The 25429-nt window shown below is 38.2% G+C and overlaps 1 protein-coding gene across 1 annotated transcript in view; it reads left to right on the forward strand.

Moving 5' to 3' along the window:
• Nucleotides 1-25429, forward strand: part of PDE11A (phosphodiesterase 11A) — a gene marked incomplete at both ends in the record, with an annotated part of 109370 nt that overhangs the window by 58922 nt on the left and 25019 nt on the right. Inside the window, 4 exons of the mRNA XM_083865812.1 lie at nt 16418-16564; nt 16668-16775; nt 21515-21624; nt 24226-24316. Coding sequence (XP_083721938.1) covers nt 16418-16564; nt 16668-16775; nt 21515-21624; nt 24226-24316 — 456 coding nt within the window. The remainder of the gene's footprint in view (nt 1-16417; nt 16565-16667; nt 16776-21514; nt 21625-24225; nt 24317-25429) is intronic.

Consider the following 25429-nt stretch of genomic DNA (forward strand, 5'->3'; position numbering starts at 1 on the left):
CACCAGTATCTTTGTATATACCAGATGTCCATACTTGATTTCTGTCAGCCATTAAAAGACAACTCTCCTTTATAGTCTTTGTAGTTGAAATAACAGCCTGCTGTGTTACTCTTTAGACTCAGATGCTCGTGTGATGAGAAGCTATTCTACTTGTTTTCCCAGGTGACTTCATTAATAGATAGACCAGTCTCCAAGTAAGAAATGTCTTTTTGTTATCTATTTACCTTGAAGGCATGTGACTATCCATTTAATGGCTAATAATAAGGTAAAAGGAAAGGAAAAGCATTTATTCATTAATATCTCCAAAAGATACAATTCCAAAAGATACATTTCTTGTAAAGAACATAGATGAGAAAATAAGGAACATAATCAAGCTATGCTTAAAGTAAGTTAGGCTATTTCTTCAGAAAAATTGTCCCTTTTCCATATCTATATCCAGTTGTCTTACTTTCAGTTCCTGACAAAATGGCTCTCAAGTAGTCTTTGTTAACACTTTTACACCACAGAATATAAACAAAACAAAAGAACAAAAACCCAGAGACAACCAGCATGACTTGTGGGCCTGTGACACAGAGCTCATCCCAGAGAGGGCCATCCATCTGTGGGATGAAATTGCTCCCATCTCCCTACTTCCAGCCAGCCTCCCTGCTGAGGTCTCCCGAGGCATCCTACCCTGAAATCACTGCTCTTTTCCCTGTTTGTTATATTGTTATATTTTGTATAAGCCCTTTGTTATATTAGGATCATCTCCTAGACTTGGCTGGCTAATAAACCATCCCTCCCTCTGGGGGTGTTTGGGGCTAAAAGTGTCCCTTCTCTCTGTGGTGATTTATTGGCAGGTGTCAGATCAAATGCCTGTTACGATTTACCCGATGTCCTGCTTCAGTCAGAGCAGAGACACACACACGACAGGAACACCTAAATGAGAGTGATGCCAGATCACTGTTGGCTCTTGACTGACAACACCCAGCAGTAATTAATGACTTGGGAGTGACAATACATTTGAGTTGACAACTTCTCAACATATTATCTCAAACATACTCTAACTGGACCCCAGGATCTTGGAAATAATTACATGCTCTTGTAGTGCAGGTTTTTTTCTTTCCCTCTGTAATCTCTTTTTTTATAGTCTTCATAAAATGTTTTTCCATTAATTTTTATTTGCTTAGGATCTCAAGAATATTCTGATAAAAAGTGAAAAATTGCAAGTGTACTTGAAGTTTATTTTTCCTCTGGCTTTTACGAGTGCATTATTTTATTTCATTATATAAAGCCTAGCAAGAGTAGTTAAAGTTGATTTTTTTGCACAAAATTTCATCAATAATTTCTTACTGTTAGTGGTGAATTCACAAACATACAAATTCACAAATACATCTGGTATCTTTTTAAGAATTAAGCCTAATCACTGTGACCAGGTTTGTAAAATAAATAACATTTATTTCTGTTCCTAATATTCATATTGAAGAATTAATGAAGAAAACCCCACCTTAATAAGAAACCCTTAACATATTAAACCTTTCTCCAGATGTTTATCTGGGACAAAATGCTTCTGGTGGAGCTGGAAAAATACAGAGCTAAATTCACAGTATGGAACAATAAAACATGAAGTCACGAAAAGGGACCATGTTGAACAATTGGCTACTAAATGTTTTTAGATTTTATATATTTTTTTTTAATTTTCAGGTTTAGATTATGATGGCTTCAAAAATATTTAAATGAAATATACTGTTAAATGCATACAAACTGCATAATATTTTTTAGGTTCTCTGATATGTGCTGCATTACTGTGATAGGTGGACTTCTGATACCATTCCTCCAGATACAGAAAGAAAACCTAAACTTTACTTTACATGGGCATTTGCAAGTAAAACAAAAAAAAAAACAAAACAAAACAAAACAAAACAAAAAAAATCACCTTGAGTGCAAATTTGTCTTAGAATGTCTGAAGTCTTCAGCCTAATTTATCACAGTGCTTCTCCTCTCTTGCATCTACGTAACTATGCTAAATTCAAATGGAATTTTGGCAGGATAAGCTAAAGTAATTCACCATTGAATCATATCAATATTAATTTTATTTCCAAGAAGTTAGAAATAGCTATGATTTTAATATTTTATATTTTAGATTTTATATTTAGAAAATATATCCCTTATATTTTAGACTTAAAAGACTATTCTTTCATTTCTGTTGTGTACTAGTGCAAGTGCTATGAACATTTGTGTCACTGGAATAGATAAGATACTTGAAGTCTAATTAATCTGAGATTGAAGCTATCCTATAGCATCATCCTGTAGTGCCAGGATTGTTCTTACTGAAATTCAGGTTTTGCAAGCCTAAATATAGTTATGTGTTAGACAAATATAGATACATGAGTAAAGAACGCAGAGTTGTGTCCAGGACAGGATATTTATAGCAAGAGTTACTGATTTATGAGACAATAATGATCAAGTCCTGTGACTTAGCAAGCAGCCCCACGAACACACATCACCTTTAAATTTAGCCAGTGTAGTTTCCAAAGAGAATATGTAAACGCTGTCCTATTATGGGAAATGTACAAGAAGCTATTTTTAAGAAGCAAGCCTAATTGTGCAGCTGTCAATGGTATAAACAAGATCAATATTTAACGACTGTGATGCATTATTTATCGCCCTGGGAGAGATTCCCTTTTTTAGGTCAAACAGCACACAGGAGAGATACACAATGGAAAATAATGTATCACCTGCTTTACAGAATCTTCAGTTCAAAATCTAGCATGAATAACAAATTCTGCATTTCTTGGTTTTGTAGCCTAAAGTGTGGCTATTTAAGATCTGCCTTCACAAAGAGAGGCTTCTGTGTCTTTCTTAAAAACACTTATTTAACTACAGGATGATGAAAACAGTTAAAACAAAAAAAAAAAAGAAACAACTTTTAAGACTGCTACTGTATATGACAATGTAAACAGTTGAATCCACAAAAGATGATGGAACTATGTGAATTTAATACTTGGAGTGATTTGTTATTCATGTCTTATGCATTCCTAAATGTATAACAATGGGCAGCACAATGAAAACAAATGAAATTTTTGTACTGATTTTATCTTCAATATTTGAAACAATAGGGGAAACATTCCTTGGCTTTATTAGCTTATTCTCTGATGTGATGTCATCTTTCAATTTAGAATTACTTTTATTACTTTTATAAGCTTGTAATTATATAATTTTTAGTAGTAATTATAATAATTACTTCATAGTCTTCCTTAGTAATTAAATATCAGAAAGGCAATCTGGCCTTTGTTTTGGACCATTTATGAAATATTACCATAGAATGTGGGGAGGTTTATGCATTGCTGCTTTTTTTTTTTTTTTTTTTTTTTATGGCACTGCTGTGTCAATCAGTTTGGTACCCAGTGTTTCCCAAAACCCACACCACCAGTCCCACTGCAGTGTCAGCACTGTGAGCTGTGGGCCCAGCCATGTGTGGGGAGAGACACAGAGCTCTTCACACGCTGCAGGATTTTCCAGATTGGCCTCCAAGGCTGCTCACACACACTGCCCTTGGGCTGTCACTGCAGGGTGCAGGCTGGCACTGAGCTTCTCCCCAGTGCTATTCCAGCTGCTCAGGTTCCACTGAGAATAGCAGCAACAGGAAAAAAATAAAGAAAAACTTTGAGGGTAACCAGGGCTTAAGTGTAAATATTGAGTTGTGTTCTTTTTCCCTTTTGAGAAAGGTACATGACCACAAAATGTAAAACAGAGTTTATTTCTCTGCTTTTCCACATCCACTGCCCACATAAGATGAGAACTAAAGCACGGTGTTAAGAGTTTCATAATTCATGAAACCAAGGTCTTTTTGTATTGCATTGTTTTGTACACTTTGACATGTGCCCATGTCTTCAGTTGTCATGGAAATAAGAAGTCAAGAACACATTGCATACACTGAAAATAATAAACAATGATAAAATAAAATACTGAATGTTTATACTAGTTTCTGAAATGTGAGGCTGTCATCTGACTTCAGACAAGTGCTCTGTAGTGCATTTTTTTCCAATTTCAGTGAACAAGGAATGGCATGGAGAAGTGGAGTAGGGAAAGATTTTTCATGGTGTTTTCTCATAAAATGTCTGGATCTAGAGACATCAAATGAAATTAAAATGGAGATTTTAATCTGATTAAAAACCTCTCTTCAGCAAACTTGTAGTTAAGTCATATGACCTATCAGTGTAGATGTTAATGAGTTAAAATGAGGAATTAGCAGAAGGCAAATTGAGACTGATGTTCTCTGGGTCAAGGAATCTCCAATGTGCAGCTCACCAAAGCAGAAAGGAGTGCACCAGGGGGTAATGTTTTTTCAGTTCAAATAATATTCCCTGAGGGTTTTTGCTTATTTTCTTTCATGAGGTGTTTTATCAGAAATAGAGATAGTCGGATGAATTCTGCAAGTCAGAGACATGAGAGGCACCTTCCAGGAGTTATTTCTGGAGCTGTCCTGCTAGACTGCTGCCATACTACAGTGCCTACCCTAATTCAAGGAATAGTAATTGAAAAAGCTAGTGGAAATTCTGAATTTGATTTTAAAAACTAAGACATTCAGTTTTATTAAAATTCCAGCATTTGACTTTATTGGGTTCATAGGTAATCAAGATGAGATTAAACAGCTGCAAAAGGTCACTGAGGGGATTCCTCTTGTAAAATTTCTAAAATGGCTATATTTATTATTTCAGGTGAAAACATAGAGCTCCCAGAGTAAAATATTACCTTTCCCCCAGGGCAAATGGAATATGATGGAAGGTTCCCAAGGAGCACTTAAGCCTGGTGAGGCTCAAGCACTGAGCTGCCCTCTTGGGTCCAGCCTGTTGGCTCTGGAGGAGTCCAAGGGAGGCTGCAGTGGTTGTGAGCACAGATCTGCCCTCTGAATATTTGCAGTCTAACTGGGCAAGTTCCTTGTCCTTGTGTTGCCAAATCATCTGAGCAGGGCAGGGCACTGCTTCATCTTTTGGTTTCCCATTTCTATAGAGGGCACAGAAACATTAAAACATCTGGGAAAGGTTTCAATAATTCTACTGTCAGACTGCAACAAAATTGTGTGATGCAACCATATTGCATTTATATGATAAGCCTATGCACAAAACCAGTTTATTTTCTAGTGTAGGAGATAAGTAAATCCTGTTTTAAAATAAATATTTCTCTTGAGGAAAAATTATATATGATTTGGGAGAGTTCGGGAAAAAGAAAGAAGCCTGGGGTCTGGAAGCTAGATAAAGCTCACAATTTAATCATATACCCATGCCTAGACAACTTTTTCTGTTAATATATGACTTTAGCACAAGTCATTAAATGAATTTTTTAAAGGGATAGGCTTCTTTCAGCAAGGAATAGATTCTGGTCTGGATTGCTTCAGGGCAAGGCCATTGCAGAAGTCAATAAGGAACATCTGTGGATTTTTTTTAATATGCAAAAGAAGAATATCTTTTTTACAGCATGTTTATGCTATGCAGAATAATTTTTGGACACAGTTACACTGTTGGTTAAAAAGAAGGGATCTTAAGGGCTATGATTAAAAAAAAAAGTGAAAAATCAACATTTATATTCATTTATATTTATATTCTAACTGCAGAGTAAAGACACACAGTAACTAGAAATATTAAATAATAAATTACTATTTCAAAGATCAGCTACTTCATAGTTAGACTAGAGCTTAAATCTCCTCATTAAATACCTTAAAAGGTAATAAGCTTTAATCAGTTAAACTAACAGAAAATTAAAATATGTGCATGATCAAAACAGTCTTTATCCTAGTTGCTTTAAAAAGCCTTCCTCTCTAGAGCTGAAACAGATTTCAATTGATCTAGATAATTCTAATTATTTCTGCTATACTCTAATATTTACAGTACTAAAAAGAAAAAATTCCAAGTAGCGGAAAAATATTACTGACTTACTGCCTTTAATAGTGGCTGTTTTTCAGTTTCTTAGTAATTATGCACAGTAATACAGTGATACTTAAACAACAGACATTTTCAGCAGAGAAGTAATAAAACACTTAGGAATATTAAGTTGTCCATACTAAAAAACCCACGCTGCTACTGTGCTGCTCTCAGAGACTTTTGTCTTTTTGGATTCTTGTTATTCACATGGGAAATTTTGTGTTCCTTGCCTTGGTTTTCATATGCGAAACCACAACTGGTCTAGGTCTTGAAAATGCTTAGAAAAGCAAGTTAGAAAAAGCAATTGTTGGAACATAACATTGCTCCCAAGTGAAGATGAAATGATTTATTACCCAACAGACCTGCTGTCTGTCCTTCAATCTGATCAGTCATCATCCTCCATAAGAATCCCTTGTCAGATGGAAAACATCAAGGAATAAACAGAATTCAACATTGCTACACTATTTAGCCAGCAACCATGCAAAAAGATGATAAGGCATAGAATATATTTAAATTGCCATGCAAGCCAGAGGGATATCTGATGGATGATTTAAAAGGAAAAAAATATTAATACTTGTCAAATAATAAAGTAGTGTACTTCAGTCAGTGACAGACTTAGGAATTTCTGTTTGGAAAGATTTTCAAACAGCAAGAAAAGTTTGTCTAGCAAAGACTCATGCACTGGAAGTGGGCCAGCATAATTTAGAAATCCGAGGTACTTCAGTGAAAGATGGTAATTTAGGAGTTCTTCAGTGTGACTTTATCATGGTTCTTTTGCCACCAAAGAGGAGAAAATTATTCCCCACACTACTGATAAGACATCCCTTGGGCTGGCCCTGATTGTGACAGCTCACTCTTCTGAGACCTGCATTCCCAACTGCTCCAGAAACACCACTGTAGTGTTTATTTTATCTCATGGAAGAAAGAAATTTTCAAAGAAAACTATGGCATAATAGTTCACATTTTAAATTATTCCTTATTTATCTGTGCTTGAATTCTTCTGTAGCCCCAGTAGGCTGAGAATTATAACTAGGAAGTTTCTGGTTAAAAAATCAAGTTGCTTGCACCGAAGTTTATTTACATAGAAACTTTCTAGTTAGCATTGATATTATCAATGTTAATTTTTAAATTAAATAATTAATATTATCAAGGCTACTTTTAAAATTAAAAATTTAGTTGTACTGAATTTAAAAATGAGATTTTTTTCCCCTTAGCATGTAACCTACAAGTGAAAAAAATATTTTTCTTTGTTTATTTCTGCCTCTACGCAGTGTTCCAGCTGCAAGCAGTTGTTTGTCATAAATGTTTGCTTGTATTGATTTTGAATTATTAATGGCAATATTTCTACAGGCTTCTTTTTAATATTTTACAGTGAGAAACATAAATGTCCCCCAAAGGAAGAAGGCAGTCCTTTAAAGGCTTTTGACATTTCCAGTGAGTTGATATTAGAGCCAGAACCTTTTTATAAGTAAAACTCTCCGAAGTGAACACTGGGAGACATGTTTTTCTGAGATGAATCTGTTTGGCCACTGGGTGCCATCCTTGCTCCACTTTAAGGCTGGTCGCCAAGCAGCATTTCTGTCGAGCCGTAAAATCCTGAAAAAATGTAATGCCAGTGCAATTAGACACCATCATAACGTTTGTGTGTGTGCATGTGGTAGAATATGTTCCCAGCACAAGGCAGCATGTCTTTCTTACAGGTGTCACTGGTCACTGAGAGACTGGGGAGAAATATCCTTACGGGTTTAGCCATGTTATATCCAACAATTTATATTTTCCCCCCCCCATCAGCTGCTGAGAATGAGGCTATGCTGAAAGGGCTGTTCCCACACATGAGTGTGTGAGTGACCATACTTCTATGCAGTATTAACTTAGGCTCTGGGATTATTTGAAAGAAAAAAAATTCCCTGGATTCACACTGGTTTTCTAAATCAATTTGGGATGTATGGGCCTGGGTCATCCAAGCAAAACATTATCTAGCCTATATTATGTATATAAATACATAATTATATCATTATATTTGTAATTGCAGTCTTATATAGATTCTTTATTACACTGTTTCATTGTCTGCTCAGAGTGGAGTCTACTATTGGTTTAGTCTGGGCAAAATCCATGACAGAGTAAATAGAGTTTCTAAGAGATATTGTGTCAGTATTTCTGCAGGTTTAGTCTTTCAAATTTAAACTACAAACACTTTACATGTATGAGAAATCGACTATAGCACACACACCCCCATCACAATCTGCCTGTGCATACAGCAACCTGCTCGGTTGCTTCAGCGTAAGTCACCTACTCCTGCCCTCTGTGCTGCCACACAGCTGGGTGTGTTCTGTCCCTGCAACAAGCTCAGGGCACACAAAAACCCCACCCAAAAATAACAAAAAACTCCATCCATGGATGGCCTGCATAAACTAGTGTTAAGCTGATTCCAGTACTATTTGTGCTACCTCTACTTTCCCTGAAGAAAACCTGTTGCTGTGAGGAGTGGTAAGGAAAGCTATAAGCAGCATAATATATACAGGTATTCAAAACATGAATGTCAAGAAACAAGTGTTTATGTCTGTATTGCAGCCTTTTACCTCAAAGTAGAGATATATGAAAGCAAGTTTTGTTTAGAGAAAATTTATAATAGTAGTAGTATGTGGATAGTAAATAAGGAGCTAAATAAATATAAGATTTAAGTGCCTATTATTTGGTTTTTGTTGAAAGAATAAGATCTGCACATTTTGGGTTTTGTCAAAAAGCTTGTGGTGCTGAGGCTGTGAGTTATGTGTGAACCAGAGGTCATGCTTCAGTGCAGGGTGCTTAGCCTTTCTCCTCTGTGGGGGCTTTGTGGATGAAGGGGGCAGTGGAGGATGTACCTTCTGCTCTGGGGAGAGGAGCTGGGCTCAGTGTTCAGCCTGCCCTGCGGAAGCCTCACATGGGATGAGCCTCAGCTTCTGAATCTGTAGTGAGACGAACCTCTGGTTTGGGGAGAATGCTCTTTTGGGCAGTCCTGAGTGCTCCTAGGGATTGATTTATGGGTTCAGAATAGGATGGTTGGATTTCTTTTAAACCTTCAATCAGAACTTGACAAAAAGTAAGGAGAAATAGACAAAAACACACTTTAAGGGGAATCACATAAATGTTCTCTGTAGGATTCCTGTAAACGTACATTGTAAGGTTGAAGGCGTTGTCAATATTCTTTATTGTCCAGCTGACAGTGTTCTGCTATAGCTGTCACTCTAGCAGGTCTGAAATAGGACTTTCTCCCCAGTGGAGCAGTAACCCACTCATACATTTGCATAACTTTCCCCACCAGTCACTGTACTGCCAGCCTGATTTGTCACAGCTGCTCGGAAAGAAAATTTCAGTGGCTCCCAGGAAATCCCATCCAGCGCCATTCATTGTGCCCTGCAGCACCACCATGGCCCCAGGATGACATGGGACTGGTGGTCCTGCATGTTGGCTTTGGAGCACTGAGAGCTGCTGGACTGTGCTGGGGTCATAAAAATAGTGTGACAAAAATAGTGTGCATGTGCCATTGTGGCTCTGGTGGGATTTTTGAGATTCTGGTTTTGAGGAGTTTTTTTAGTGTCTCATCTTGGCAACCCCTTCACTTTTTTTCACATGCTCTCTTCCTCTGTGTCCCCAACTGTGAGTTGCAGGGCACAGTTTGGGCTGTTTGTCACCAAACGTGAGTTCCTCCCTATGTCTTCACATCATGTACACCCTGAGAAGAACTTGTCCCTGCTCCTTCCACCCCTAATCATGTTTTTCCTCTTCTGAGTCTTCAAGGAAGGAGCTAGAACTTTTCTTCCACTTTCTGGGCAGGAAAAGGCTACGTTGTATCCCACTTTCCTCACCCTCCCAAATTTACAGGCCTGAGGGGGGGTCAGTCCACATTACCCATTCTGCTCTTCATGGGAGTAACAAAGCTGACTTTTTGCCACCAAAACCAAGTAAAGCTTTGTGGGAAATGGCAGCCTGACACTTTTGTAGTCTAGAGAAATAGTTGCCCTAGGTTTGCTGCTTGTGTTTGTTTGAAATTCTGAAACAGAGACTGAATAGACCCTTTTGTACAAACTTCTCATCTGCACTGATGGTCATAAAAACTCGACAGTTGCTAGCCTGCAGTATGTGACACACGGGTTCTTTCCTAATCACCATCGGCCAAAAGGACGTGAACACTCCCCAGCGCGCCTTGGGAGATCATTGTGTCCAATGTGCATGCCCTGTAAAACTCCAGTCCTAGGCTGCTGTGGTTATGGACTTTGGCTTTAAGAATAATGGATGCCTAGACCATTAATTGTTTTTATTTTATGCCTCTGTTCTTTTAAAATCAAAATTTCTTGTTCCTTTTATAGGCTGCCATATATTTTCTTTCTGTGTACTAGGAAACAACTCTAGCATCAAGGATTGATTTTTAGTAACATAAAATAAGGTTTTTTCTGTCTATTATAGTTTGTAACAAAATTTTATATGCCATTTTTATCTCTGAAATGTATTATTTCTTTTTGATGGGTCTCAATTTTAGAAAGCAGTATGTTCAAATAGGATTGATTGATAGAAATATTCAAAATGCTTTCTGTTTTTAGATATATTTTTGGGGCTAGCTTTGGAAATAGCATGTGTAACTCTAATGACATACCTTCCATTGCCCTTTTAAAATTAAAATTATAAGAAGACAAATCCTTTCCTCAGGCACACACAGTTTTATCCCAAAAGCAGAAAGTAAATACCATACTTTTCTCCTGAGCCCACATTGCATGTTAATAATTAAAAAAAAATCCTAAATGCTCTATTTTATAGTGATATATTGCTTAATGACTACTTTTCTCGTTCTGATAGAAGTAGACTAAATAACTTTCTTAATGCTGTGAAGTTTCTCTTTTAATTAAAAGAAATACCAGCATCATACTAAGTAGTAGTTATATTTGGTCAATAGTTAAACCAAACACAACTTTTTGAAACTAGTCTAAATGCGACTTTCTTTGTTCTACATTTCATGTCTAAAGTACGTGTTAAGCTGTTAATTTGCCATTCAAAAGTGGAGCAGTTGCAGCACATGCATATACGTGTTTCAGCTGCAGTTTTTGAAGCTGAATGCATGTACTGCATTATTGTTGGTTTACAGATGTAAAACTTTGACTAAATCAAGGAATGACCTTTTCCAGCAAAGGGTTCAGACACCTACTGTGGGACTTGGGGCAGAGTTGAGGCATTTGATCTCACAATTGCAACCCTCTTGTTTCTCTGTGGGGTTAATCTGAGGAGATATAAAATACACAAATCCTGTTCCACCATGCCTTTTGTCCAACAACTGTTCAGATATAAGACATTCACTGAGACTGGAACATCGAAGGAGTCTGGTAGATCTGACAGCTGCAAAGTGTGTTTATGGAGCAGCATGAGGTGTCCTGGGGGCAGGAGTGTACGACTAGTTGGTCTCAAAATCTCTCTCCAAGCTAAACAAGGCTGTGTTTCTGGGTGATTTCACTACTGAAGGCAGAGCAATGCTCCTATGACAATCATGTTTAAAAAAATATTAGAATTAAAATCAAGAGGAAAATACACATCAGTCATTTCCATACCCATTTCCCTTTACTGTAAATATTGGAAAATTCCCTTTTAATGCCACTATCCTGCCTCTGCTTCAGTTGGCCATTGGCAAAGAGGTGCTAAGTCAGGGTTGTGAAGGGCAGAGTTGCCATCCGCAGTCTCCAGTAACAGATGGAGGCCTTTAAAAGCCAGTTTGCTCTGGGCATTAAACATGCCAGAGCTGCAACATTTGATTCTCTCTCTTTTGGAGAGAGTAAACGTGTCAGACTGGAATATAACAGGCTTTGGTCTTCCATGGCTATGAAGAAGTACAAAATCTGTCCACTGCTGCTAATAACTGACTATAAAGATATATTTTAAAAGATGCTTGCCTGCAGCTATAAATATAAGCAAATATTTTAGAGGCCTTTCTATATGAAAAGAACCTTCACAAATAAAAATCTTTGCTATCAGAAAATGATGTCTTTGAAATAGCTTCATGGAATCATAGAAGATTATATGAGAGATAATGAAGGCAGCACATTTAAGTATTCTTCACTTTGATACTTTCTCTTCAGCTTTTGATGGTCATCCTCTAAGGTTTTTCAGATCCTAATTTTCTGAGAGAGATTTGAGATGAAGAGATACTTGAAAAGGCAATTTTATTTCTTCTCTGTGTGTCACATTGTCTGAAGCTCCAGTTTCACTCAAGTGTACATGAGGTCAGATCCTGACCTGCTATTCGAACAGTATGTGGACTCTGGACTCCAACAGTCCCCCTGGGATTTAAGATGTGCACCACATTATTTTGCCACTCTTTTACTACATGAGGATATATATTTCACGAGATATCTTTATATGTGTTAAATATAATCAAGTTTCTTGCCACTTCTTTTCATCAGTCTGGCAGTATTTTCTGATGAGGAGACCTTGCTGATCATTCCACATGCCACTGTAAATAAGGCTATGCAAAAAGTGAACTACATTCAGTAAGTTGAAGTTGCTGTTACAGAATAGTTCTGGTATCGCATAGGAAGGAAGCTGAGTATATCAAATGCAGAATGTACCTTTTTCTTAAACAAAGCCATACTAATGTACCTATCAGTATGTTTCAAAATACTTTCCTTGCATAATATGCACTGATGTCTTATCCACACAGGTACTAAAACTGAAGTACAGAAATTTTAAGATGACATGGCAAAGAAGGATGTCTGTGTTTTCTGTGTTTAGCTGGACTGTTGCCATGGTAGTGCACATTTTACAAAGGGAGAATGATTTGGGAAGAACTCACCAGTTTCTTCACATCTGATTTCATCACACTATCAAATATGGATACAGAAGATTGTGAAGAATATGCTATTTGATGAGTTAGTGCAAAATCATTTAGTAAGCATTTTCCTTTTTAGGCTTTATTCATCCAGAGAAGCCCAAATGTTTATTAATACTGAACCAAAAATGTTATGGTTTTGTTCCCATGGCTGTCTTTTATAGTAGCCAGAATTGTGACTGTGTGGGGAAAGCCACTTTGATGTTCCATGTGTTTTGCAGTAGGAGGGCCATTGATGATATATGGCCTTTTGTGATGGCTGATGGAAACTCACAACCAGTCCCTTGTATCTTACCTGTTCACAAGCAATGAGCAGGCTGTGATAGAATTTACGTAGTAGCAAAGATCAATGAGGAAAGGAGAATCTGTCTCCAATCTGAATTGAGTACAAAGGTGTTTTTCCTCCTTTCTGCATTCGTTCCACCCTATTCCATGCATGCCTGAGTATGGAGTAACCACACATTTTATCCTTATGCTCTTGTTTAGAGGCATGACGTCCTCTTTTTCGAGGATGATATTTTTCTAGTCTGGCAACTGCAAAGTTTGTATTTTATTACGTAAGACCAGTTGCCTTCCATGTGTTCAGCCAAACTTATGCTCTTGATTACTTTCAAGACAAATTTTTGGGTTAGTACTGGGGGTATGGAAATGTGACCAGAGGAGGCACATCCGGCATTAACCTGCCATAAGCTCAAAGAGTCATGTGAATTCTCCTCAAACATACGAAGAGCATTGAAATTGCTTGATTCACAGGATAAAAAAATTCCAGAGTAAAATGTTCTTAATTGTTTTTAGAAAGGGGAAATTGAAAACTTCAAAATGTTAAAAAAACCCATAGCCTTTTAAGTGATTCTAAAGCACTGGGCTGCTTTAAAAAACAATTCCACTGTAACTTGAATTTTAATTCCCTGCCCCTTCCTTTTGCTGTCTCGGTACTTTTATCCTCTGTTTTTCTGAAAGAGAGTGTTATTATTGCTGTTTATTTTAAGAAATCCACTGAAATTTTTCCTGCAACGCTGCAAAATTTCAGGGAGGGATATGTTTTAGTATTCTGCGTTATTAATATTTTTTTATATCTCTGTAATTAAAAAAATGAAGTTTTGATGACTGTTCTCCTCTAAACCCTGGACTTTTGCATCTCTAGCCTAAGAAGCTGAGGATAGTCAATGCCAGGTGCAGCCAGAATATTGCTGCAGCCCCACAACATATCATTTTTTTAACATTATTCAAATTAGGCTCTGCACTCATAATTCTGTTGTTTCCTTTATTGCTGTTGTAAAGAAAATGGTTCTTTTATACAAATGTTATCTCCTGGCTATTAATTCAGCAGTTATTTTGGATTATGGCACTCCTGTTAAATTTAGGAATGTAAAACCTCATAAATATTTAAAAGTTTCAGACTGACGTAGGAAGAATTTGTTTTTGACTTGCTTTGTTAATATTCTGTTGTTCAATTTGTAATAGATTTCGAATATATTGTTATTTCTGCATGAATTTGTTTGACAAATGGAAAAACAATTTTAATTGAGCAACAGCTTCAAGTGTTCTACCTTGAATTGCAACAGGCTGATAAAAGTGTTGTTTTCCAGAAAAAATAGCAAGGAAAAAATCTGTTTTTCTTTTAGAGGCCAAAACCTCTGAAAACATTAATTAGATCCCCCTTGGAAGTTAATGAAAATTAACCTGCAGCAGCGGGTTTGTAAAGATTGTTTTGATAAACAGTTTCAAGAAGGTCTACTCACAATCAAGTGCTTCTCTTTCAGCTTGTTATTTAAACTTTTCACTAAGGAACTAAGGAGTATGATGTATAAAATGTGTTTCTTCCCAAAGAAAAGGGATTATATTGAGAGTCTTATTTCTATCCAGTGAGTGTGTTCATAGACTTAACATTAATGTGCAACTCCAGTACCCCCCAAGTCTTTGAAGAATAACTGAATGATGAAAAAGTCACCATTTTTGTAAGATTGCTGTGCTGGACAGCACAGTCTCTGGGCCAGCCTTCCTGCTTCACACCTAAATATATTTTCTTTCTTTCTTTATCTTGGAAGTATAGACATAGTTTTTCAGATCTTAAAGGGTGTTAAGGTGTAACTCCTGTTGGGATCATCTTGAAGTATTCCAAATATTTCTGTGATTACTCAAAGAAAGATGCTGAATTGATTTGGCCTGGATCAGTATGTTAGCAGACAGCTGAGTATGCAGTTAACAAAACTTGCATCTCTGCCTGCATGCTCCAGAGGTTCTTAAGCAGTCCTGGGATGACACTTGACTTGATGGGTTTGCTGTATTTTCTGTATCAGTTTAACTCCCTGCCATGACTTTCTGAGGTACTGAACCAAAAAGACTTTTCTTCTACCTAGCAAGTAAGTTAAAACCACAATGTTAATACTATTTTATGACAAGTTTACACCATCTTCTCTTATGTGGCATAACTAAAGCAGCTTAATCTCTGCATAAAGTAATTATTGAGGTGGCACTTTTTCTTCAGCTGAAAGAAGATTTTTACATGTCAGTAATTTGTAGTCAGAGTGCAGTATTTCAAAACACAAGTTTTCAAAAAGGAAACCACAAAGTAGTCACAGAGAACCTGTAACAGTCAAGGTGGACTCACATTACAGTTGCATGAACTAATTGGTATTTTATGCAAGTATGTAGCTGGATGTTCCATACCAGCTGTGTCCATGTGATTTTAACTAATTCAGCATTGTCCAGCTCATAGTCTGTGGGCAGGATCCAGCCCCTTTGAGAGGCTTCTACCTGACCTATCACCTTCTCACTGCGGCAGACAGGGGACAGATGCTCCTTCAGTGAATGCCCCCCCCTGCACCTGCCCTCTCTAGAGAGATGAACAGCAAGTCTGAAGGGGCATAAGGAAGGTGAAAGAAGCCTGGAAGGTTTGTCAGCACCTCTGCCTGGCTCATGCAGGTGCTGCCACTGAGCAAGCCACAGCACATCTGTGTGGTCAACTAAATACATCAGCCGATCGGGCACACATTCCTATGTTTGTGTGTGCAAGAGCAGCTCATTCCTCTCTTACAAACAGAAGTCCCTGTTATACAAAGCAAAACATAAGGTTTTTGCTGTTGTTTTATTGATTTACTATATAATCAGCATGTTGAAAATTCTTGTATTTTACTTTGGAGAATACTTCTGGACATTCCCTGTATTCCTCTTCTATGTGTGTGTAGTAAATAGTGTAAAGCAAAGGGCACTTGTATGCTTATGATTGTGAAGGCATTTGGATGAAGAAATGCTGCAGAGCAGTATATTTACTTTGCATTTCTAAATGGTAGCAATTAAAACTCACAGCTTCTGGCTATCCAGATGTTTCTTGCATTACAGCACTGTAATTTGCATTGGAATATATTGGGTTATGGCAGTGGCTGTAAAGTGGTCAGCTTTCAGTCTAAATGCTGTATCTGAGCTCCAGTTGGGATAGGGAACATATTTCCTGCTCATACCAGCTTCTTCTCCTTCCCACTGTTTCCACACTCTGTTAGCGTGACGTGTTTGTGTTTCTCAGATGAAGACTTTTACTGCTCAGCATTTGAATCAAGCAGGGGATATATTGGCAGGTCAGAACTGATGTACAGTTTGTTTCTTGTAAGAGTGAAAAAAAGGAAAAAAAGACTGAAGTTTTGAATCAGAAATTTCCCTTTGGCATTTTCAGGCAGCAAACATCCCTCTGGTGTCAGAGCTTGGCATTGACGATATCCATTTTGATGACTTCTCGCTCGATGTGGATGCCATGATTACTGCAGCCCTGCGGATGTTCATGGAACTTGGAATGGTTCAGAAATTTAAAATTGACTACGAGGTAACCATCTGCGCTGCAAGTATCTGCTGCTTTTGTCTTGGCACTGCTCTGTCCATTTGTACACATTTAGTAGCCCTGCTACAAATTGTACTTTTAATTTCAGACGCTGTGTAGGTGGCTTTTGACAGTGCGGAAGAACTATCGAATGGTTCTGTATCACAACTGGAGGCACGCTTTCAACGTCTGCCAGCTGATGTTTGCAATGTTAACTGTGAGTAGCCAGCTACACAGCCCCATAAGAGCTTTTACTGCCACATTGCCTAACCTGTCTAAACATTTTCCAGCATTCAATTTCTTTTCTAGTTATTATGCTATTCATTTCCAATAGCAAAGCAGACAGAACTTATTCAACTTAAGGCAGCACTATTTGGCAAAACCTTATAGTGTTTTAGTGACAGTGATATCATAGGCACATTAAAGTGACTGAAAACAGATGGCAGTCTTGGAGTGCTCTTGTTATTACAGATCTTGATCTTACAAAATGTTTTCCTTTTGGAACTCTTTGATTTGACATTTATTTCAAACTCCTAATTGGGAGGTACAGAACCAAGGATTAGAATCCCAAAGTATTTATTAAGTTGATATTTATTATCTCCTTATCCAGCTTCATCTAAATAGTTTTAGAAGGTACTGCCTCAAAACATTTGAAAATTATCTTCCAGCATAGTGATCTAAGTGAAACTTGAGTCTCCACTGGACCCTGTTAACACTTAAAGGTTTTAGTAGCACATATCTCCAGCAGTACCTGTAGCTCCTTTCAGCATACAAGTAAATTCTGCTGAAATTTCAAGTAAATTCTGCTGGAAGTACCACAGCTAACATACTAGAACAAGTTTACTGCTCTCTCTCCCTACCCCACAGCAACCTCACTGCGTGAAATAACTCATGTTTGGCTAGTTCATTCTTATAAATGCACCAATAAAAAACTCAGGAGTCCTGAATACCAGAACTTTGTGTACTGGGCAAGAAAAAAAGCTTCTGATTTCCCCTAGCAGGAAGATGTTGTTCTGGTGCTTGGTCCATCCCAGCAGGGTGGGTGTGTTTCTGTGAGTGTTGAGGGAGGCATTGTGAAGCTGTACCGTGCACCATGAGACAAAGGAAAAGATGTTCAGCGAGAGAACAGTCAGTCACCTCTTCCTCTGGGCATGAGGCTGCTCAGCTGCGCAGAATTAACATTGTTTCAAAAGGCACTTGCTGATGCTCTCTAAGGAAATTTGGTGGTAATACCCGGGTGTTGGTAGTTTTTATGGTTTTATAAACTTGACAGGCTTCCCCCTCCAGTTTTAGAAAAAGGAAAGGCATTTTAACTTTGATGAGTATGGGCACGGCGGGCAGCCCCGCTGGGTGTGCACTACAGTAATGTGCGCCGGAGGCTGCCGGGGCGGGAGCCCCAGCCCCAGCGGGGACACCCCTAGGGGGAGCTCTGAGGCCAGGATTGCGGCACACTGCTCTGCCGCGGGGACCAGACACCTCCATCCCCGCCAGCAGAGAGGAGGCAGGGCCCGGCTGCTCTAGCAGGCACCAGCGCCTGCCCGGTCTCCACCCACAGATGCTCTAACCGTGGCTCGCACAGCCTAATCTCAGAACCCTTTTAACAGTCAGCACAGGGATGCAACTCTCTGTGAGATGTGATCTGGCATGTTTAAGCCAAGTTCGTTCCTTGTCCACGCTCCTGGTAATAAACAGAATGAACAATTCCATGTGCAGGGCTGGATGTGAGTGGCCACAGTACTGGAGTCTCCACACACCCCACCCCACTTTGCTGTGGCTCTGGCTGAGAACAGAGTAAATTGAGGTGCTTGATATGTTTGGTCTGTTCTCCCTTCATGGTACAGGAAGATTCATTTTGTGCAAAAAAAGACACAAAAGAGAGACTTGAGATTAGTAATAATACAAGGCTTGCTCCTATTGCATTTGTCTTGGGGATACCATCCAAGTTAGCATGTGCCTTCTTTTTTTTCACTGCTAAAAAGAGGAAAATCCTTTGACAAGCCCTTTGAAGAGCTTATCAGAGCCCTTCTCTGCCAGTCAAGAAGGCACTTCTTTGTGTAGTTACTGCACCTTTTTTCTGATTTCTCCATGATAGTCAGCAACATAGACTGCCCCACAAATAGAAACCAGTAATTCTATTTTAGGGCATTTTCAGGTAGGATTTACCATAGTATAGTGATGTCTAACCTGTAATGCAGTAGCCTCTAAGGGCCCCACTATACTCCTGAATGCACAAGGAAAATTCAGCTGTGTTGAACAAGGCAAACACCAGAAATTCAACTAAGAGTAAGCCATTGTTTCACTCCTAGTAAACTCAGTCTTTTGCATATCTAAAGCACGTTCCTGTATATTTAAGTATGTCTTTTCTCTCTCCTGAGCAATCATAAGCCCAGTTCTGCAAGCCACAGTTCTGTATTTCAGATGCTCAAGAATTCTGAAGACAAGCACTGCAGCAAGGCTGCTCCTGCAAGTTAAGGGAGTACATGAGAGTAAAGTGCAGGATCAAGCCCAGGCTTCATTATCAGCGCCTTTGCCAACGCAGTTCACATTGATACTTATTTCAAAGGGCAAAAATGAACCAGTAAGCAATACCAAATTAAAATCCCATCTGGTGTGCTAATAACAAAACATATAGATGTGGGGCAAGGTATAATGAATGCAATTCATTTCCTCACATGAAAGAATGACCTCCATAACTCACTGGAGACTCTGCCACTCATGAGTTATGGGTCATTCCTTTTCTGGTGAAAATAAATTTTACTGCACCATCATCTATAGCCATGTATTTTATTTTTTTCTCTTGTAAATTCAGAAAAGGGGAAATGGGGAAATGTAATCCTCTATTTACTCACATTATGTTCAAAGAAGATATCCCCTTACTGTAGTATTGTTTTAAATGAAATGTTTGTTACTACATGACATATGCTATATTTCTTTCATATATTCAGTGAAAAGACTTTTCATTAAATAAAATGTGGCATTTATTTTTGAGATATTGCTACTGTTAATAAATTCCTTAATTGGTTTCCCTGCATTTGCAAAACAGGTTGAATCCTTGAATTTATCAAAGCTTGGATTACACAAAAGAATATTTATTACAACATCAATTTCATATTATAAAACTTCTCTTTTATTTTAACTTAACCAATGATATTTTCTCCAAACTGAAACTTGGCACATGGTGTGCTGTCAGTTACAAACTATTTTTAATCCCTTTTTATAAATAGATCTTTATTATTATTTGTTATACAAGAGCTATGTTAAAAAAAAGAAAGAGAATGTGCTATTTTTAGAGGAATTTTTCTACTTGGGTAGATGTTACTGAAACTAAAACACAAGCAATGCCACTAGAAATCAGGTGAATCTCTTTCCTAATATTCAAGTTGTTCTGTACACTGGTGGATTCTACACAAACTTAATTAATCTTTTTTTTCTTCATACTTGATCATCATTTCTGCTGTGTAAACTTTAAGCAATTATAAAGCTTTTGTAGCAAGAATTGCACTTTCTCAATTCCCACTGAAGTGCATTCCTGAGCACCTGGGGGAGCTTGGCTCCCTGTATTGCCTAAGTATTAACTGTGGCCACATTTCAGACTGTCTAAACAGAGGATACTTAGATTTGAATGTGCATTTCTCTAAGTAGAATTTGTAGTCTTTGGGGTGAATAGCAGAGCTTTCACAGAGTATTGCAGCAACTGATTGGTGTTTCTGAGTGTAAATTCCTAGCAAGGAAAAGCAACAAGTCCCACTGTATCACTTAACCCTCTTCTTGCCAGTGGGTGAAATTATGCCCCTTTGAAAATTAATGAAATTTGGGAATTCTTACATGGTGTTAGTGTTCAGCCTTGGTTTGGTCTTCCAATACAAATGTATCTTGTATTTTTTGTATATAATTTCCTTTCATGCTAACTAGCTCATGTGGCTAATTGAGGAATGTCAGTGAAGACTGGCTCTGTGAAAAGACAAGTGTTACAATTTTCCAGCTCAGCCAGCCGTTTTTGCAGGCATTATGCCCTTTTGCTTCTGAAGAGCCAGGTTGCTTCTGCATGGGTAAGAGGCACAGCACTGACAAGGTGGTGTCCCACAGAGGCTCTAACACCTCCCTCCAGACAGGATCTGTTCAGAATGCTTGAGGTTAGCAATAGCAGTAAGTGTTGTTTCTCTGACACGAGCCCACTCAGGCAGGAAGACTGCTACGACAAGTATCCAAGAGGAAAAGCACAGTGGTAAAAAAAAGATTTTTTAATTCCTAATTCTAGGATTAACTCCCTTGTTCACACAGTCATGTCTGAGGTGCTTGTAGGGAATTTCATTGCATCTGTTTTCAAATGCCTCTCCCAAATTCAAGTGGGTATCTACAGCAGAAATATGCCATTGGAGACATTTCCTCTTTAAATCAGGCCACTTCATTTCACTGTGCCAGATTAAAAAACATCTCCTAATAGTTCATAACAGTTCCACAGGGTATATTTTATCTGGGTTCTTTTAAAGGTCTTCCAACTTAATATGTCAGCTATCTCTGACAATAGGGATTGACTAAGATGGTCATCCCAGGATTGAAGAAATCTAAGTACTTCTCTAAATAATAATTTCAAAATTTTATCAATTCAGTTTGGGGTTTTTATTTCTCTGATAGAAAAATCCAGTTCCTGTCTCAGTTTGCAGTTATTGGTATTTGTTTTCAGCTCTTTTTGCCTTTAATGCCTCCTGGGTAGCAGAGAAATGACATGCTGGAAATGCAACAAAGAGATAATAACAGATCACTCCAAGGACATTATCTATTCTGCTAACCATCTGACATACAGCAGGGAATAGAATATGACAATAAAGCATTTATCTTCTCCTTACTGAAATGTTCATGGTATCAAAACAAAGTTGACTGTTGCTGGATGGACTAACATTACTTATCCCTTTTGCTACTGATAGTTACAGCTGCTATTTTTTTTTCTGCTCTCAGACCGCAGGATTTCAGGAGATTCTAACTGAAATTGAAATTTTAGCTTTGATTGTGGGATGCCTATGTCATGACCTTGACCACAGGGGAACCAACAATGCTTTCCAAGCCAAGTAAGCTTTCTAATTCTTACTATTTTAATTTGGTTTTCTTCCACAGGAGAGCAAAAGGTGACCAGGATAAAGAATGAAGCATTAATTTCAAGCCTTCTAGGCCAAGGCCAAGTACTCTTATTCCTATGTGCAGTGAGGGACTATCCATCTTTATCATTCTCTGTTCCTTTAAGTAATTGCTGGCTTGTCCTTTGTAGCTGGCTGTTGAACTGACACCACGTATTGAAATGCGGTGCCAAAACTTGATGTTCTTTTCAGGTTCAGCTATTATTGATTCTGGTTTTCAACCCAGGAAGCACCTAAATTGTCTGTCTGGGTTGTTCTTGCTGACTGGGGTGCATGACATTAAGCAAAACCTCGTTCTGCTATTGTGAAGAAAAGAAAGTAAGTGAAACTGAAATAATGCTTTCACAGAAACCATGCTGCTGCCCTCAGGCACAGCAAAGCAGAAGTAGATTTGCAGAAGGTTTAAGAGTGGTACTTCTTACTGTGCAGGTAATGGAACTCTTGGACTAAGGTCAAATACATTCCAAAATCTGCATTCCCTGAGAATAGGAGGGACAACAGAAAATGTCCCCAGCAACATCCTGTCCAAGCTATGAAACAAAGCTGCCAAACACAGAGATTCTGTCAAATCCCATGTTGTTTTCTTCACTCCCCAGTTCCTCTACAGTCAGAATATGAGACCCCCAAGGCATTCCTGTCCTGTAGATCCCAGTGTGCATTTGTAGCTTTTTCTGTTCTGCATTACTGCTAATCCTGCAGTGTGATGGGGGAGTGGTCAAATGGTTGTCCAGGGATATTTGAAAGGCAAAGTGACGCTGCATTAGCCTATTTTGTCCTACCTTTTGCAGAAGTACCCTGCTGCAATGTGTGTATGCAAGGTTGCTGCATTTCTGGGGGTAAATCACCTCAGTGACCATCACTCAAACTGATGTTTCTGATGTTCACTAAGCTGCCATTTCCTGAGGTATTGGTGTTGCCATATAATCTCAATGAAACAATGGCACTGTCTAGATCTTCAATCACCATAGCAGGGAAAATCAATTGCAGAGCTCCAAAGACACAGCTTGTGGTGCAAAGGTTACCAAGCACTGCTAGATGCCTTTTTGCAGCTGAGACTTGAAGAGAATCAAAATAGACGAGACAAATGGGAAGGAAGCTCAGCTGATTGATGTTTATGTTCCTAATTTACAAAAATGAGACCTAAGATTTACATCCTGGCCATTTTAGGCTCTGATTAAGTTAACCACTTCTCTGCTGTACCATTACACAAGAGTATCTTTTTGTGCAGAGGGATGGCTGAGTTAAAGGTACAGGGTTCAGCATTAGACTGCTATCACTCATACTTGTTGTTTGACAACAGAGTATAGAGAGGAGGCTACCATTTTATGACTCCATAAAGAAACTGCTGAAGACATTTAATGAAAGACAAACATTACCACACATGTATAAAACATCCCTGAAAACAGAAGCTGTAGTTTTCATAACACTAACTATGATTTATTCCTCTAACCTGACATAAATTTAAGCATCACATTTTCCTATTTTATCTTCAGTGTCCAATTCTGCTGTTCTGTATGATGAAAGTTCAAGGGGTATATGATGGAGGCAATATCACAGTTGTCTCAAATGGCTCTGTTATATATGCCAACATCACATTCTCTAGGGATGATGTTTCCTGGACATCCTTTTCTCTCATATAGCTGCTTCTGATAATTAAGTATCAGTATGGTGCAGTTTTATGGTGTATGCTCCTAGGAGACTCCTTCTGTCTCTAGCATAATCTCTTATTCTCATTTCTTTGGAAAGAAAACCCATCTTGTCACTTTAGTCTGGGTCCCAGAAGTGAAGTACTTTGTCTGAACTACTTTGGTACTTGGTGGACAGTGACCATTCTGACAATCCAGTTCCAATCTCTCCACCTCCCAGCAATATGCAATTTAATATTATTATTCCATATATTTTTGTCCTTTAAATGTAGAAAAACCACCTGCTCTGTGCATTTTGGATCTGATTTTGGTTTAGACAATAAATGTGATGAGAAAATACATTCTAGAGATATACTAAGCTTTACTTTTATATTCACTGCTCTCACTTGAGATTAGCAATAGCAGTAAGTGGTTTTTGTTACCTTAGTATTTGCAGTTGGGGTTTTTGTTGTTCTTTTTCAGGGTTTTATTGCAAGCATTTGTAGTTACCTATTGTAAGCCCTCATGTTTATGTCTATCAAGAATTAAAAATAAAAGGTAGCAGGGGAACAGCCAATCCCAGCTCAAGGACATTACTGTTGTGTCTTTAATGCACAGCTCTTGTGCTGCAGTGTCTGTGCTGTTGCTGAGGCACTTTGAAAGCTGCATTAAAAATTTCTTATACTTCCAGAAAAATCTTTAGTCAGCTGGTAATATTTAGCAAAGACTGGAACATAAATGTTTTGTATGTGGATTTAAATTAGTATTTTGATCTCATCAGCTGTCTTAAGTGAGGTTGCTGAAGTGGAGGTGGAGAGTGCGGCTATGTGCTTTTGTCACTAAATTGTCTCTGAAACCTGCTTCGTAAGCAGACGAGCAGGATTTGTTGACTTCCCACGTTCTGTTTCAGGAGTGGATCAGCCTTAGCTCAGCTCTACGGCACCTCTGCTACCTTGGAGCACCACCATTTCAATCACGCTGTCATGATTCTCCAAAGTGAGGTACAAAAGCATTACTATTAATCTCACTGTAAGCTGTTGGGCAGTTTCAGCTGGAGAAAGGAAATACCATGTACAGTACCTTTTTAATGCCCTCTCCTTGAGGAATTATTTATTGGTTACCACAAAGGTCACAACTAGCACAAAATTAAACAACTACAAATGCTGATCATAGAGCCCGGAGATTATATCTGTCGCAATCAGCAAGGGGCAAGGAGAATATATCCTAATCATGTTGTCAGCTTTTCTCACTCTTCTTACATATATCCTGCTCAGTGGTTTATAGGTAGCTGAAACAGGTGCTTACCTTTCCCCACAGGTGTCATATTCAGAGTATCAGAGCCATCCTTTACTGCACCAATTTAATTTCTTTGGCAGACTTTCTGCAATCAGTATTTTTATGATTTTTTCATCATTTAATACACTGTATTTTAAAATTAAAATCAGCAATACCATGCTGTCCAAAGTACATTTATTGCTTTGCAGATACCTGTGAAGACATAGCTCTTGCCTAGAATATCTTGCATGTAACACTATACGGCATATACTACACCATGCATTTAATAACTGAGAAAAGTGGAAGAATGGACATCGAGTCCTTTCAAAACAATGGATGCATTTTCTTAATTTACAGAGATTGGTAGCTACAAAATGCATTCAGTAAATATAAAACCAAAGCTGCTGTTCATGCAGCAGAGTTGGAGACCATAGCCTGATCTGCAGTAACTTCTGAAGAGATCTGGAATGTCTCGTGATCAGAGACAAATGGGAACAGGGTGATGACTTTACCTCTGTGTTCACATCCAGGGAGATTTGTCATGAAACTGCACCTTTAGTGTTCAGTTTCTTGATGTTATATTTTAAAAATAAACATAGGAAAGGAGAGCACCAGCATGAGATTTAAACAGCTCCATCTGTTTAGCCTAGGCCAGCTCATCCAAAAGGTGATAGTAGGAAATAAATGGCTCCTTATACTGCCAGGGAAAGGTGTAGCAGCATTTGAATGCTAAATAGACCAGTTCAGAATAGGAAAAAAGGAAGGCAGTTTGGGTGGGGGGGTTTTGTTGTAGATTTTTCCCTAAACTAGTGACACTGTTCAGCCTCTGGAAAAAGCTT

The sequence above is a fragment of the Zosterops lateralis genome (assembly GCF_965231275.1).
Source record: "Zosterops lateralis genome assembly, chromosome: 7".
NCBI classification, from domain to species: Eukaryota; Metazoa; Chordata; class Aves; order Passeriformes; family Zosteropidae; genus Zosterops; species Zosterops lateralis.